Below are 16,491 nucleotides of genomic sequence, written 5' to 3'. Positions count from 1 at the left end.
TCAGCAATCTAGCATCCTATTTTTCTGACAAGTGACCTACCCCTGCCTTAGGCCATTGAATGGCTCCCTCAGAATGGTTGGTAACCGCTCTCTACTACCATAGTCCACAGTTACAGTGGAGGTTACCTTAGAGCAATGGTTCTCTGTTAGGGGTAGTTTTGCCCTTCAGGAGACACTGGGCAATGTCGAGTCATCTTTCATTGTTACAACTGGGGAGGGGGGTGATACAGGCATCTAGTAGGTAGAGGCTAGTGATGCTGTTAAACACCCCACTATGGGCAGGACCGCCCCCACCACAAGGCCCCAGATGTCAAAAGTGCTGCAGCTGGGAAACCCTGCCTTAGACAATCCAAACCTCATCTGATGCCCCAGGACTTTAGGGAAATCTGACAAATGATATATCCTTAGAAGTTTAGTCTTTGATTGGAAAAAAAAAATCACAGGGTTTATGAAATCTGGCAGGGAACCAATGTACATTTGGGAACTTCTAAATAAAAATGAAGGAGAAAAACAAACATTTTAAGCAGCAGCACAGCCAAGCAGCATAAAAGCTGTAATCAGAAATCACAGATAATACCACTTAACAAGGTTAGGATAGCTGCCAAGAAAAGAAAGTACTTTAAAGGCCAAATCTCCTACAATTGTATGTTGCTGCAGGGTGGAATAAATTCCCAAGATGGCAGAGAAAAACTGCTTCTATCCACATAATTTTCTCTGTTACTGTACCTTACTGGATGTATTGCCAAACTCAATTCAAATCAACCAAATGTATTGATGTTTCCCTCCCAAAACACACACAGACACACATACAGACACATACAATTTGGTATTTTAAAGAAAGTAGAATTAGGTGGGCAATTGGTCACTTTAAATGTTACTTTCCTCTTGATGTCATTTTTGCTCCTCACCCTAATATTTTCTCTCCCTCTCTTCATCTTCTATCTTGCCTTATTATTTGTGCCCAGGCCTTGTGTTTCCCCCTAGACTATGTTGCTCAAGTGGAAAGACCATGGCTTACATATTTGTATTCCCCACTTAGAAGAGTTCCCTCAAGAAATACTTGAATAGAAAGCTCTTTTAGCATTTCGTTTTCCAGCCTAGCACTGGACGCATAATAAAATTATTATTATTGGTCAAGTTTAATGATCACTTTAAGAAGGTAGATTCATGGCCTCTATAAGTAAAGCAGTTGAGGCACAGAAAGGTTAAGTAATCTGCTCTAGCCTGCATAGCAAATTATTGGGGCAGGCTGGAAGGCAAATTGATATCCATGCAACTCTGCACTGTACCTTCACCAATGGAACACACACAAAAAGGGGGTGGCAAGCCCGCATTTTGTTTTTGTTCTTAGAGCTTGGATGTTCATAATGAGTTTTTTCTTTAGGGACCGTCAGATTCCAAATAACTCTCAGCCTAGCAAGGGCAGATCCAGCAGCTGGGGCCTTTTACCACTGTGGTGCGGTGGTATGTCTCCAGGGGAATGTTTCAGAGCTATGACTGCAGGCCCTTAACGGGTACCTAAGAGAATTAGAAGTCAGAAATATTTATTGTCCTCGCTTCAATAGAGGATGGAAAGAATTAAACAAAGTAGGTCAGATTCGTATCATGGAAATTAGTTAGCCATTCTCCCCTCTGAAGGGCTTGCTGTGAATATTTCCTGAGTGGAGTCCTCTTAAGGCAAAAACAAAACAGAACAAAACAAAAACACAGGTCGGAGAGCTTGGGAGAGAACAGGAGTGCTTTGTAATTTCAGGGGGTCTGGGAACACCCCCCCCCCCACCACCCAAATATTTTCCTCACTGGTACCTGACATTCCATCAAGGGAATTTCACATCTTTAAGATGGAGGAAACTTCCTTGTTAAAATACAAAGCTTCATTGGAAATGGGAAAGGAAGCAGAGTGTAACTGTTTATAAACTCCAACTCTTTGTTCTGTTTTATTTAAATAATGGTCTGGGGGGTTGGGTGGAGGAAAGGGTGTAAACTCCTCCTATGGAAAGGCTATAAATTGCACCTATATCATAAAAATGTATGTGGATTATGGACCAGATGGAGGGGATAACAGCAAATGTCACCTAGTCAGTTAATAGTATGTGAAGGGAGAACTGACCTGAGACAGAATGATGGTTCCTGAGTGTGGGGAGCAGTCATGAAGTAGCATCAATTTTTTTTTTTAAATTAGGGTAGTAATGTAATTCATAATGACTTGAAAATGAGTTCTATTTTTGAAGAAAACATTACTGGCTGATACAAATTTCTGCTTATCTCTGCCATCCCCACCTGGCAACAATCAACAACAAAGCTCTGGGCTCATTAATCCAGGGCATCCAGCCCCGGGTGGCGGTTGTCTAGCTTCCCAGCTCATTTCTGGGAGCTATGAGCCAGCCATTGCAAAGTTCAATGTCATCTTAGTGCCGGCCAATGTTACATACGCAGACAGTTTTAGGATAAGAGGAACAATTTTTTCTCCTGTGAAAGTAGAAACTGCTTATTTTTTTAAAAGTAACTAAAAATTTTGATTTCAAAGGAACTGTCCAATTTATTTTTTAATTTTGATTTCAGGAAATACCTAAACTATGTAGATTTGAGCCATGTTGGATTCTCTTTTTTATAAAGAAATGTGGAGAGAGTGAAGTGGGGGTGCTGTTTTCCCATAGTGCAAAGAAGAAAAAATGGCCTCATGAGTTGGTGACCAAGTTGATTCCTCCATATGGTGTTCCTAGAAGGGTTGAGAGACAAGGTTTGTACTATGGATCTAGTTCTAGGCCTGAAAGATATAGGAATCAAGGGTGTTGTAAGATTTATCTATTTGAGAGACTGTGTGATATATTCTAGTTTAAGTGGCTTCTTTTCTCCTTTCTAAGCAGGGACACCGAAAGGGCAAATGTCTGTTTAATTAATTATACCAAGACATCTTCAATGGTGCCCTTAGGAGGGACAGATATATGTGTAAATACGTAGGTCATGGAGGGAAAGACAAGGAGATTATGGAGAAGTAAAAGAAATATATGAGCAAGGATGGTGTATTTGCGGTGTTAATTACAAACTTGCTCTAAGAACACAATGTCTGAATGATGATAACAGAAACTTATCATAGCCTAAACTGGAAGCCCCCACCCCCCCATGCTATGATTTATCCAAAGCTCACTCCAAGTTACTGCATTTGCTACTTGGTACCTAGTGATTTTTTGGAACAACTTCTGAAAATTATCTTTGGTTCAGTGGAGGGAGAAAAGCCATCTATCACTGGCTTTTCTACTGAAGATATTTCAGGTTTTCATGGTGACAGTTCACCTTTTCGAATTGCTCGCTTGTTTCCCTAGCCTTTTCTGGAGAACTCCTAGCATTATTCAGGAAATCACAGGCAGGAAGGCAGTTATAGACATCTCTGCCCAGGCAGGACTTGATCTATTAAGTTGAAGTCAATTGATGACCAACCAAGAGAAGATTTGTCATTGGATGAAAGGATATAGTCTAGAGTCCTTGATAATCTTTTCCATAGGTTACCTTGGGATATGTGTAGTGAAGGGATTTACCTCTCCACCTAGTAGCTGTTGGAGGCTATGCCCTAGACTACATTAGTATCCTGGAGCCCCTTGAAAGAAGCTCGATTTATTTCTTTTCACAGGGGTTTCTGGATGCAGGATTCTAGGAGAATGAAGATTTAAATTGTTTTAATCTTTCTACCCTTGGAGAAAGCCTGAGCTTTCTCCACAACCTGAGCACAGGCACATATGACTGCTGGCAATACTGGACCCTGGCCACCCAAGTGACCCTCATTCCACAGGGGCAGCTACAATGATTTGCAGAGTTATGCAGTGCTTAGCTGCTAGACTCTCACTCTGAGACAGTATTTATATCATGTAGTTAAAAAATGTAGCTTAAACCTATTTAACTCCTCGCTAATGAGATCATAATTTAATGTAAGTGCAAAGAGCAAATTCAATAATGCATGCCTATAACATTAGGAGGTGAAAGCTGTGAGCCATTTTACTAAGGGCCCAACAATGCTAGTGACTGAAACCTATTGATGGGCTTCTGTGCTGGAGAAGCAGCTCCCAAAGTCACCTGGAGGTATTTGGATAAAGCCAGGTCATTTCCAAATGATAACCTCTCAAATGCAAAGGGATAGACCCCTTGATTACAAGTTGTGAATTTCACCAATGGATTCTTGCCAAACTGGGCCTTGGTCCAAGCTCTCCCTCTAGAACTAGAAACCTGACAATTTATTGGTTGTGGACTATCTGACATAACCCAATTTGTCTGGGAAGACTTCTTACTCAATTTGTCCCTGACAGGGAGGGACATGAGGGACATATGGGAAAGATGCTAAGCTTCTGGAGAAGCTAGTTTTATTTAAAATGTGGCCACAGATAATTCCCCAGGTACGTAATTGATACGAGTCCCTTGAAAACCCTGTTTTGAGATCCATTAAACATTCAAACTATCACGTGTTTGGTTGTGTTTCACTACATACAAGTGTCTTTTCTTTAGTTCATCCCCATGATACTGAGCAAGAGAGGCATAGACTGAGAAGACAGACGGAAACAGATCTTTACCAGAAACTCGCATAATAAGTGTTTCTGAAGAAAGACATCTAGTTCATGTTCCTGATTCTAGGCAAAATATTCATTGAGAGCTTAATCCAATGGGTGCCAGCATTCTACTTTTCTCCCAGTAGCCCTCCATTGACCATGACCCATAGAAAAATAATCAGTCTTAGCTTACACACCAATAGATCGCAACAAATAGGGTCTACCTATCAGATCTGAAACCTAACTTCTGGTTGCCATTCCAGGGTACACGCCACTCTTTTCAGCTTTCATCCACTTCTCTGCATTTCCAGCAGCAATGCTCGACAGCATATGTTAGCAGAGTCAGTCTCTCCCTCTCATTTTTAAAAAAAATGTAATGGATGCTATTGTCTTAGATCTGTATTTTGAGAACTATTTGCTTCAAAGCCAGATGAAATTGAGCTTTATGGTGAATCTAGCACTTGGACCACCCTTTGCCACCTCTGACCAATAGGGATTTGTCTCATGTGCCAAGGGCCAAATGTTTTACCGCTCTCTAGAAAGTCAAAAGAGAATAGATTTCAATTGTTCTCTGTAAAAGAAATCTGCCCCCACCCTGTTCCACCAACCTCAATTCCCACCCTCATTGAATGTCTTTTAATCATTTCACATCTTTTGTGTTTCTTTTCCAATCATTTCAAATCTTTCGCATTTCTTTTCCATGGCTGTCCTACCTTTCAGAGAGTGTAGTCCTATAATCTTCTCTCCAAATGAAAGGAAACCAAATGATTTGGTCTTAGTGGGGCAGAAAGAGCATAGACATATACCATTTAACTCTGCCACTGCAGCGGCGTCTTTCTTCTTGGCAACTGTATAGCAGCATTCTTACCTTCAGGCTTTTCATTCCTGCTGCTCTTTCTGTAGCTCTGGTGTTGGACACTTGGTCATTATTTGTCAATAAGAAACACATTCATGTTATCAGGATAACACCAAAGGCAAATAATCACATCTTAATCATAGAAACTGTGTTAAGGCCACGTAGTCAATTTCAAAAAAAATTCATTAAAATGGATTAACTTTTAAAAATATTTTCTTTCTGGATTACAATTTTTTTTTTTCCGGTGGTAGAACTTATTCTTTAACACCATCTGGTAAAATCAATGGTTTTGGTAGTCACTGGATTGGTTCAGTTCTTAAGGCAAAAAGGTCCCTTGTTTGCAGCAGCCACTTGAAAGAAAGTGAGGGTTTGCTCTTGGGAAGAAGACCTGAGTAAGTTCAAGGAGCAAACTTAGTCACTATCAGGAAAGAAAACTGTCAGTTTCTTCATACTTCCAGGCGGCAGCACCAGCATAGAGACATGCAAACCAACGAAGAGTGTAATATACTCACCCTACTCCTTGATCCCAAACCAGTCTCGGTGACTCACAGGAACTTCTTCTAAGACTCAGGAAGTGCCATCGATCTGTAATGATTCTTGACTACACACATAACAGTGTCAATAGAGAGTCACTGGGGTTCCAGCTTAACCCTGGATATCCAAAATGTCTCCCTTTAGGGATGGCTCCTGCCAATAAAACGTCCATCTTATTGCAGGTAAAAGGCAGAGGCAGATTCACATCCATGACCCAAGGCCCAAGAATGTCAAACAATTCTGGGTGTGGAAGAGAAGTGGTTAAGAGACGGTGGCATGGGAGAGGAGAATTGTAGACAAACATGGAAGAAGAAATACACACACAGCTGAGGATCTCATTTATGCATATAGGAAACACAGTATCACCTATTTATCTGTGTACCACTAAAGAGAAGCCGAGGGCATTTGGAAATCTACTGTCCTAAAGAATAACTTTTACTATCTCTGAATAGGAGACTTGCTAAGCAAATGCATGGTTACGAAAAAAAAAAAAAAAAGATTGTGATAGGAGGAATATCTTTGAATTTCTTAAGAGAACAAACTCTTCAAGTACGTTAAGAGCACCCATGTGAAAGGAGATATAACTAATTTTAATTGCAAGTCGTTTTTGGAATTTATTAAAACAAGTTCCCTAAGTTCTTTACTAGTGTCCCATTGATTAGTTTATTCTAGTCCCGATATATTTATGAAGAAAATAAACTGCATTTCTCTATCAATACTCTATAAATCATAATGATCAGGTTAGGAAGATGCCTTGGAGAAGAAATGGCAATCTGCTCCAGTATTTTTGCCTGGAAAATTCCATGGACAGAGGAGCCTGGTGGGCTACAGTTCATGGGGTCACATAATGCTTAGTTGCTCAGTTGTGTCCAACTCTTTGTGACTTAATGGAAGTTTAAGTTCATATCCCATCCTCATCCTTACTTGTCTATATGCCTTACAAGTTAAGGCAACTCTCACTGCAGTCAACTGGTTTCAAATGGTCTCATTTAAACATTTTGTTCCAGTGTTCCCCAAAGCACACAAAATATGCTGATTTTTGTCTTGGAAAATATGGGCATTGGAAGTTGATTTAAATCCCTGGATAGAACTAAAACCAGGACACTTCTAGGGTGAAGTGGGGTACGGTTTATAATGCCTTGTCAAGATCACAAATGGGTTGTTTCATTGACCAGATCCCATCTAGTAAAATAAGGTTATGTGGGGAAGCTAGGCTGGGTGCCCGTCACCCAAGATTAAGGGAATGAAACAGCCTGGGTGCGGGCATCAGAAGAATTTGAAAGTTTGTGGGGACAAGCAGCTGAGGAGGGAGGTTGATGTGGTAATTCAGCAGCTAAATCCCCATTCTGCTGTGATTTATAGCAATAGACTTTCACTGGCTGTGTCACAAACCCCTGGTGATGGGAGTTTATCGCTGAAACAACCCACTGGCTCTTAATTACTGCATTTGCACACACAATGTAATAAAGCGCTAACACAAAAGGGTGATTTGCAGGTTAAAAATTCCCAAACCACAGCTCTAATTTCCATGATCCTTGCCTGTACATTTATAGTTCATCAAGGAAGGATTGAGTCTGATTTGTTTCCACCCTATTAGCCCAGGTTTAGGAAACTGGAAAACCCAAGCAGTATTTTAGTTCTAACCTGTAGATCTGGTGCAGAGGCTAACTGGTGGTGACTGACCTTATCTTAATTTCTTGTATTTAGAGAATTAAAAAAAATCTATTTCATCAGCCTGTGTGCACATTTAAAACAGCCTGATCACTGCTTCTTTCTTCCATAAAATAGTAACTTTTAGAGGATAGGCTTAGAATGTGTTATGTCTCATGTCAGAGGGGAAAAGTCAAGAATTTAACATAATTGCCCATTTATCATTATTTAAAGGTTGTGGGAGAGAGAGATAAATCATATATGTTTTTTTCCCTCTCCTGGTTTCAGAGATAATAGTTGTAAAATTGTTTCTGAAAAAGTAAAAGCACTTATAAATGTCAGGCTTTGTGATTATTGTCATTTTTAGTAATCAGTACTGAGGGCTGGAATGGCTTAAATATGCTATTTGCCTTGTAACCAAGGTAGTTGAGAATGAACTTGATTACTATGGAAATAGATCATATGTAATCAGATTTGCATTGCTCATTGGATGGGTAGATGTGATAAATTGTTCTCTGCAATATTATCACAAGAGGTGACCCTGAAAGTCAGCAGAGATTTGTGACAGCGTTAGCTGTGTGACCTTCTCAAAGTCACCACCATCTCTGGGTCTCACTTTCTCTATGAAATGATGGTGTATTTGTCAATTGTCATGTTAACTGGGGATGGAATACAATAAAGAAATGTAATTCTCAAGCCACTTTACTAATAACAGTTAAAACTCACTGATTTGAACAGAGGAGAAGGATTGTCTGAAGGAGATAGTCCTGAATTACAAAGTAGGTTTGAAGAATGACAGTTTCATTTCTTAAAGTCTATTTTGTAATTCAAACTCACTATAAAACATTGCCTTAGTGAAGGTCCTCATGAGAACTACTTTAGCAGATAAATTTGTAATGAATATGATTATATCTCAAAAAATGCTTCCAACATTTGAAAAAGGTTTGTTCTCTTAAGGAAAAATTCAACTGACAATCGAGTCTAAACTCGTCATTTGCTTAACAAACCTCTCTTGGCCTCATCCCTGATAAAGTTAGACTGTAGATTGGTCCCTGTAGACTGGTGTCTGTCCAATTTATCATAAATTATAAATTAGAGGGATCCAAATTAATGAGGTTTCACTGCCTTTTCTACCTTCTTCTCCATTGATTTGTTTTTGGCATCACCACTAAATAGCAGTAACACTGATTCAAGTTCATCTCTTGCCCCTTCTCTTGCTCACTCTCAGAAAACAGCAGGTAGCAAGAAGGAAGAAGTTAAAGGCAAGCTCCTTGGTCATCCAGAAATGGAATAAGCAATCATTGGATACGCAGCACTGATCACACTATTATCCATAGTTGAGAAAGGGTTGACTTATTTCAAAAAGTTGTCTGGAGGAATGAGCAAAGGAAGTGATTTGAAAGATGAGTGGCAGGTAGCACTATGGTCAAAGAAGTTGGCAACATTTAGCATCTACTGAAATATTTTTCTATTTGCATGCCAAAAATCAGATAATCTGGAAATTGTGGGGCTGGCAACATAGTTACTTGCAGCAGTATCAGCTGAGGCAAGGCAATATCTGGGTGAAAAGTAATTCAGCCAGATGAGTGCAGATCTTTTTGTTTATGTAACATCAAACATCTGGTTATTTGAAAACTTCTGGGCACTTGGCATCATGTGGATGTTTTAGACTCATCTTGATACAGTCCATGGCGCCTTTTTAACCATGCTGAGTATGAAGGATGAATTCGTGACAGCCATGTATCCAATCCAGCTCAATTTTCACTCTGCAACTTACTTGAGCAGTATAATTAGGTTCTCCGTGGCCTGATAATAATAGGAGAAAAAAGACCAGGAAGAAAGTGCTAAGTACTCTAGGCATCAGATGAGCCATTGCCAAACTCGAATGAGCCAAGTCAATGGCATTAGTTCACACTGGTAGAAAAGGAAGTTAGTGCTTTCTGACACATAGTAAAACCTTGATTAATTGGAATCCATAAGGGATGGATGGAATTTTCAATAAGAATACTCATTTTGTTTCATTCTTGGCTAATAATACCTTTTTTCCCCCTCAAAATGCTTGTATCCACTTTCTCGTCTCAGGCAAGGAGCCTCTAATGTTTGAGGGTCAATCCAGATGAAGAGAAGATATAGGAGACAGAGCTGAGCGTGACCCAACCATAGGTCATCTCTTGGCAAGTGATTAAAAAAAAAAATCAATTCCTTGCAGTCTTCTTTTTTGGTACTATTGCTGCTTTCTCGTCAATGTGGAACTGTGAGGGGGGACAATTCAGTGAGCTGGGGTACTGGTTAGGTGAGTTCTGGTTAATCAAGGTTTTACCTTGCCCATGCTTGGTAAGATTATTTCCTGAAGAAAGTTGTTTTTAAATTTATTTCTTGGAAAGTGCTCTGTGTTTCCAAACCCATATTATACTGCAGACTGGCAAACTAACTTTTCCATCAGCATCCTGAGGAGTGGAGAGAGAAAGAGAGGAGCAGAGGTGTAACCATTGTCTCTGAAGGAGAAATGTTTTGGCTCCCCTGTCTGTTGGTCTGTGATTGGGAAACACTATTCTTCACCTTAAGATGCCCATGGTATCTTGGTTGTACAAGAGTCGATCTTACATGCTTCAATATCATTCTCATGCCCTTTAGGCCATGGAGGATTCTGTTTTCAGGTCCTCTCCTGTACTTACCCAACATGTCTTCCATCATTGTATTGTGGCTTCTGGGCTTGCCCCTATTTCTTGTTGCTTGGTTGAAGGCTATTCATTTGTTCTAGCCCAGAAGAGCATTAAGGAGTGAAAGGAATGCCAAGTAAGATGGATTTTCTCACGACGGCAGCCTGGATAACAATTAGACCTACCTGAACCAAGAACACGGCTAAGGAGAAGCCAAATCAGGGATTTATACACAGAGAGTATCAGTCAGGCGACGCGCTTGTTTAAGTATACTGAATACCTTGGCAAAATCTATATATGTGGTGGCCTATTGAAGAAAGACCCCATTTAACTTGAAACAGAGCTTGTTCTTTGGCTTTCAAGTTGAGTGGGGCCAGCTTAAATAGGCTATCACATATCGAGAACATCTCATCACTCATACACATGATTGAAGAAGCCAACTCTAATCAGGCAACCGACCACTGAGCAACCATCACGCCTGAGGGGGGGAAAAAAAGGCTGTTACCTGACTTTTCAGTAGATAGATTTGATTTCTCACAGCACTCGTCTGAGGCAGGTGGGGACAGTCTTAAGGAAAGCCTCAGGTTTGGGAAAGCCTAGGGTGTTGAGACCTGCACACTGGCCTTCTTAAGGCAGGCGGTCTGGCCTGTGAGGGGAGGGGCAGGGTGTGGACGGGGAGCCTCTGTCTGGGAGTTTAAGAAGGGACCCAAGTTAGATCAAAAGTGCGGGCGGTGCCCTGGAGTCTTTCTAGTTGCCAAAGCTGCCAGGCAGGGGAATAACCTGGTCATTCCACTTTCTGTGTGAGTCTTGTGCTCTTTCCTCAATAAGAAGCTAACAGTCTTGCCGATTACTCGTCACTAAGGGTACCCGGTTGTGGTGACATTGAGGCTGACCTTGGAGTCACCGCCCCCGCTGCCGCACTCTCCTTTGTCGTACCACCATTTGTTTTTCAATTTGTCCAAGAGGCCTTGCTCATTCAGTTTTAATACTGCCAGGTTAACAGCATTTCTTGAAACGATAAAACAATAACTCGTAAGAAAATGCACAAATGCTTAGGAAATCGTTAACGTATAAAAAGGAGCACAAGAGGACAAATTGGCTAAATTTCACAGAACGTGGAGCTATAAAAATGTCTGTACAGCAAATACAGGGTTAAATATTGGAAGGTGGCATATGGAGGATAACATTTGCTCAAAAACTGAAGTGTGCGGGATGGGGAAATTGTCTTTGAGAAAAAAAGTAACAAGAACACCACATCCATGCAATTAACATTCGTCACATATGGCACCATATCTTGGCTTTTACCATTTAAATTGAAAAAGCCGTTGAACTGTAAAATTAAAACAGCAACAAACAGTCAGAGAGGACCACACAGAGAGAGAACATTCAAAAAAATGGATGCATTAAATAGATGAAACCATAATTTACCGTCTTATTTAACTCCATGGAATATTGTAGGTTTTAAACTTTTAAAAGTTACCTCAAAATCCACAAGAAAGAAAACGACAACAAAATGCATCAGGGTAGGTGGAATACTATAACAACACGGATATTGTTATATTATTCCACCCACCTTAATGCTGAGCCTTTAGGGGTTGCCACACCATAGCCTTTGGAATCCAGATTTCCACCAACTTTCATCGTATCACACGGTTTTCTCTGCTCAATGTACTCATTCATGGTTGACTCCAGCAGGAAGGCGAACTTTCCCTTGGACTTCCGCACTCGGGCCACCCCGTCTGCCGTTGTTTTGGTAAACACAGATGGCTCTGCTGATTTCATGTAAGACCACATTTTTTCATAGACAGCAATTTTGGATCTCTGCAACAGAGATAAGAATTCTTAGAACCACCAGATCTTAAAACTGGAAGAGGCCTCAGTGCAGTGGTTTTCCAAAATGTTTTGATGGCCATCTACGGAAAGAAAAGCAGGTTAGGCTGCAACCCAGTAAGTACATTCATACATATGTAAACATGGTTCCAGAATAGGTTTTTCCAAAATCACACTCATCTTTGCTATGTGTGCTGCTGTCTGATATTTTCTATTCTGTTTGAATTCACTTAGAAAAATGTTGGTCAGGACCCACTAAATTGATGTTATGGTTCCAATAATGGCTTGCAATCTACTTGGAAAAACACTCTCTTAGTCCCATCTTCGTCTCAATTCAGAAATTACCCTACAGTATACTGCTAGGTGATTTCCCTCTTACCTGTCTGAAAAAAAGAGGCCATTGGAAGGGAGTGTACAATCATTTTTGTTAGCCTTCTCCAGCATGGGGCACTAATTATTGTAAGAAAGTACTTCCTTATTCTGAGCTGCAATTTGTTTCTCTAAGACTCCCACTCTTGACTACTATCCTCTAGAGCTATGCAAAGCAATTCTGTTCCTTCTTCTACACGATGGTCTTTCAGATATTGCAAGGTTGTTATTATGGCCCCTCTTCATCAGTTAAACTCCATTGATTTCTAATATTGTTCCCAGAACTCTCACAATTTTGATCTTTCTCCCATTGGATTCTAGCTAGTGATGTTTCTCTTGGAGTGTCTAGAAATCAAACACGTATGACAAGGACAGAATGAAGAGAAAAACTGCTTCCTGTCACTGAAGCATTATTTTCTATCAACACCATTTGAACTTAAAAAAAATTTATTTAGTCTTTCATCCATCCTTTCAACAAACACTCATTGGGCACCTGCTGTATACAAAGCACTCTACTGGGGATGTGAAGAATTTGAGAATCCCTCCCTCAACTCAGGTTGAGGTCAACCCCTTCCCTAAAACTTAGTTCTTTCTACCATGCTAAGTTTCCCTCATCTTTAGCTTTTTGAAGTTAATTCCATTAAATTTCATCTTAATTCAGGTGGTCCTTAGAACATGGACTAACTACTTACAGCTCTACATTAAGCATTCTGGAGAATATAAAGGAAGCATGGTCTCAGTGACCCCATGACTTACCATGTTTTCAAGTGTGCTTTTATGGAGTTTTCAGGCCCCTACCTCAGCTTTTTGGATTGCTTATTTAGCTTCTCTTCTCTGGACTTTGGCCAGTTGCACTGTATCTTTCCTGAGGCTTGCTTGGATCTGCTCAAAGAATTCCAAAATTATTTGAACTCCCAGAACTATCACCATGGAATAAATCATTGTGTTTATGGCAGTCAGATCTTCATTGAGGCCCTCACTGAGTCACTGAAACTATTCATTGAGATGAAATATGCTTGCTTTGCATAAAGAACAGGAAAAATATTCAACGTGGCTGAAGTGGAATGAACAAAAGGGAGAATGGTAGGAAAAGAGCTTAGAAGGATAATCAGAAGTCAGACCTTGTAGGGCCCCGTGGGTCATGGTAAAAGGTTTGGATTTGTTCTACATTTGATAGGATACTATTGGAGAGATTCTGAGGAGGGATGTGATAAGATCAGATTTAAAATTTTAAAGCAGTACTCTAGCTGCTGTATGGAGACTAGACTATGAAGTGGACCAGAATGGAAGCAAGTAGATCAATTAGAAGGCTTTTCTAATGATCCAGTGGAGGGATAGTTGTGACTTGGACAAGGCCGGGAACAACGGAGGTAGACATGTTTGGGGGAGACAGCAAACAAGCCTTGCTGAGGAACATCTTCACCTGACAGGTCTAGAGACACTTTCAGATTAAATATTTCCAAACTGCACTTAGTCTTCCTTGTACAGCCTGGCTCTCCTAAATTCATCAGCGAACTTCCTAATATCCAAGCTAGAAGGTTTGGTTTTCATTCCTTCTTCAGCCTCTCATTATGCCATGTTTATTCTAGCATAGAAATGCCTGTAGGATCTGTCCTTCTGTCTCCTTTTCCTTCTCTCTAGCGTTGCCCTGGGGCATGCTCTCCTCAGTTTTTGGTCTAGACTGCCTGGCCTCCTAACTGGTCTCCTAAGTCTCATCTTCTCTTCCATTTATCCTCCAGTGATCCTTCCAAAATGTAAATCTGATCACTTCATTCTTTAAAAGTCTCCGATATTTCCCTAATACCTGAGGCCAAAATCCAAACTCTAATGTATGACATTCAAGAGTTTTTATGATCTTGACTACTCTCCTAGGAGCTGGTCACAATGGACTTCTCACTCTTCACTGAAATATGCCACACATTTGCATATCTTCTGCCTCTGGTTATGCTTTGGCTTCTGCCTGATTAGCTCTGTTCATCCTACAAGATACAGAGTGAATAGCATGTCTTCTGTGAAATTTTTCTTGACTCTCCTCTGTTCCCACAGAAGTGATTCCTCAGCTGTTTTCCCATTCTAATGATCCAGGGGAGGGATAGTTGTGACTTGGATGAGTCTGGGCTTGTATGTTTGCTATAGAGCTTTTACTAAATTGCGTTAAGGTGAATTGGCTATGGTCTCTCTTCCCCATGTTGCTGGGTAATATTGATGACAAGCCCATGTCTGGTTCATTTTGGTAGCCCTGTTGGAGGCCAGCACAATTTCTGATGCATGGTAGGCACTCAAGATATATATAATAACTGAACCTTAGGCCTGATCAGGGTGAAAACCAGATTCTTGGTCAAAGATGTCAGAATGTTGGTGAATATGACTACCAACAGTAATTTTACAGCACTGTAGAACTCTAGAGCTGAAGTTACTCTAAAGATCTTTGGATCTTTCTCAACCAAACCATTCAGGATATGTTTTATAATCTGCAGTTTGTCATCTGGTTTTTTGCCCCTTAGCCTGCCTTTGATGTTCACACCAATAACTTTCCTCCTAATAATCGAGACCTTCTAAAATTGAAATCCCATTCATTGACGTTTATGCTCATTTCACATCACATTATCCTCATTGGACAAATGAAACAATTTCTAAGCACCATAATGAAATATTCTCAATGGCTTTATTTTATTTCACTGGGAATTTCCTATACAACTGCCCAAACACTTTTTAAAAGTAGTAAATAATTCAGATGCACAGAAAGATATAAAAAGTTCTGTAAGAACACCTGTGTGCCTGACACAAAACTTAAGAAGTAAAATATTATGAAGTTAGTTGAAATTTGCCTATGTATCCCTCCCTAACTGCATAGGCCAAAAGTAACCTCTATATAGAATCTTGTCTTTATCATTCTCTTGCATCTCTTTATATTTTTTTCTCCTTTGTAATGGCTGCATAGTGTTTTAATCTATGAATGTGTCATACTTTATTTACCCAATCCCCTATTGAAGGACTCTTAAGCCAGTTCTAGTTTTTTTGCTATTACAGACAACACTGTCGTGGGTATATATCTTTGTTCACTTACAAAGAGGTATTTTGTATTGGCCCAATCAAATCTGAATAAAAGGGAGAGGGGTTAGAATAATTAGTCTCTTTTATTTTTATTGGAGTATAGTTGTTTTACAATGCTCTGTTAGTTTCTGCTATACAGAACAATCAATCAGCTACACGTATACACATATATAGTGGTATAGAATCTGCCAAGATTCTATAGTCCAAGAGATGCAACAGACATGGGTTCAATCCCTGGGTGGGGAAGACCCTTTGGAGAAGGAAATGGCAACCCACTCCAGTATTCTTGCCTGGAAAATCCCATGGACAGAAGAACCTGGTGGGCTAAGTCCATGGGGTCACAGTCAGACATGACTAAGCAGCTAAGCATGCATGCATACATATATCTCCTCTTTTTTGGATTTCTTTCCCATTTAGGTCACCTCAGAGCACTGAGTAGAGTTTCCTGAGCTATAGGTTCTCATTAGTTATCTATTTTATGCATAGTTTCAATACTGTATATGCGTCAATCCCAGTCTCCTTACACAATTTGCAAATAGGCCATTGCTTCCAAAGATAAATGTTTAAGCCAAGGGCAAAGGGGTCCATGAATTTTGATCTGAGTATACTCTAACTTGGACTCATTTACTTCATCATTTACTCAAGCTCTTTGATTGTTGATATAGGTTAAAAGGTTTATTCTTTATGTAATGAGGCATTTTTAGGGGAATAAATGGCAGTGCTTGAAGTGGGTACTTTAAACATGTGTGGTGTACATGCAATGGATATTAATGAATGCAGTAAATTAAAAGTTAGTGGCAGGAATGATTGGGTCCTGGTTGATGACTTAATTCTGAAGGTTAGAAAGGCGGAGAAGAAATGGCTCATCAGTGAGAAAAATTAAGTTGAAATGTTTATTTTCCTAACGTAGTATTTATTTAAGTGACAGTACAACACTGAGAACAAAAAGAAAAAAGAAATCACTAGCTGTTTTTGGTAATCTGTCTTATTTTGGCTAAAATAT

The 16,491-nt window shown here is 40.0% G+C and overlaps 1 protein-coding gene across 1 annotated transcript in view; it reads right to left on the bottom strand.

The window, feature by feature from the left end:
- GRIA3 (glutamate ionotropic receptor AMPA type subunit 3) overlaps window positions 1-16,491 on the bottom strand; it is a 292,780-nt gene that overhangs the window by 13,122 nt on the left and 263,167 nt on the right. The window contains exon 13 of the mRNA XM_061136405.1: window positions 11,809-12,056. Coding sequence (XP_060992388.1) covers window positions 11,809-12,056 — 248 coding nt within the window. The remainder of the gene's footprint in view (window positions 1-11,808; window positions 12,057-16,491) is intronic.

Source organism: Dama dama, chromosome X, assembly GCF_033118175.1.
Source record: "Dama dama isolate Ldn47 chromosome X, ASM3311817v1, whole genome shotgun sequence".
NCBI lineage: Eukaryota > Metazoa > Chordata > Mammalia > Artiodactyla > Cervidae > Dama > Dama dama.
The sequence above is the reverse complement of the archived record's forward strand: the minus strand, read 5'-3'. Positions and strand labels throughout refer to the sequence as shown.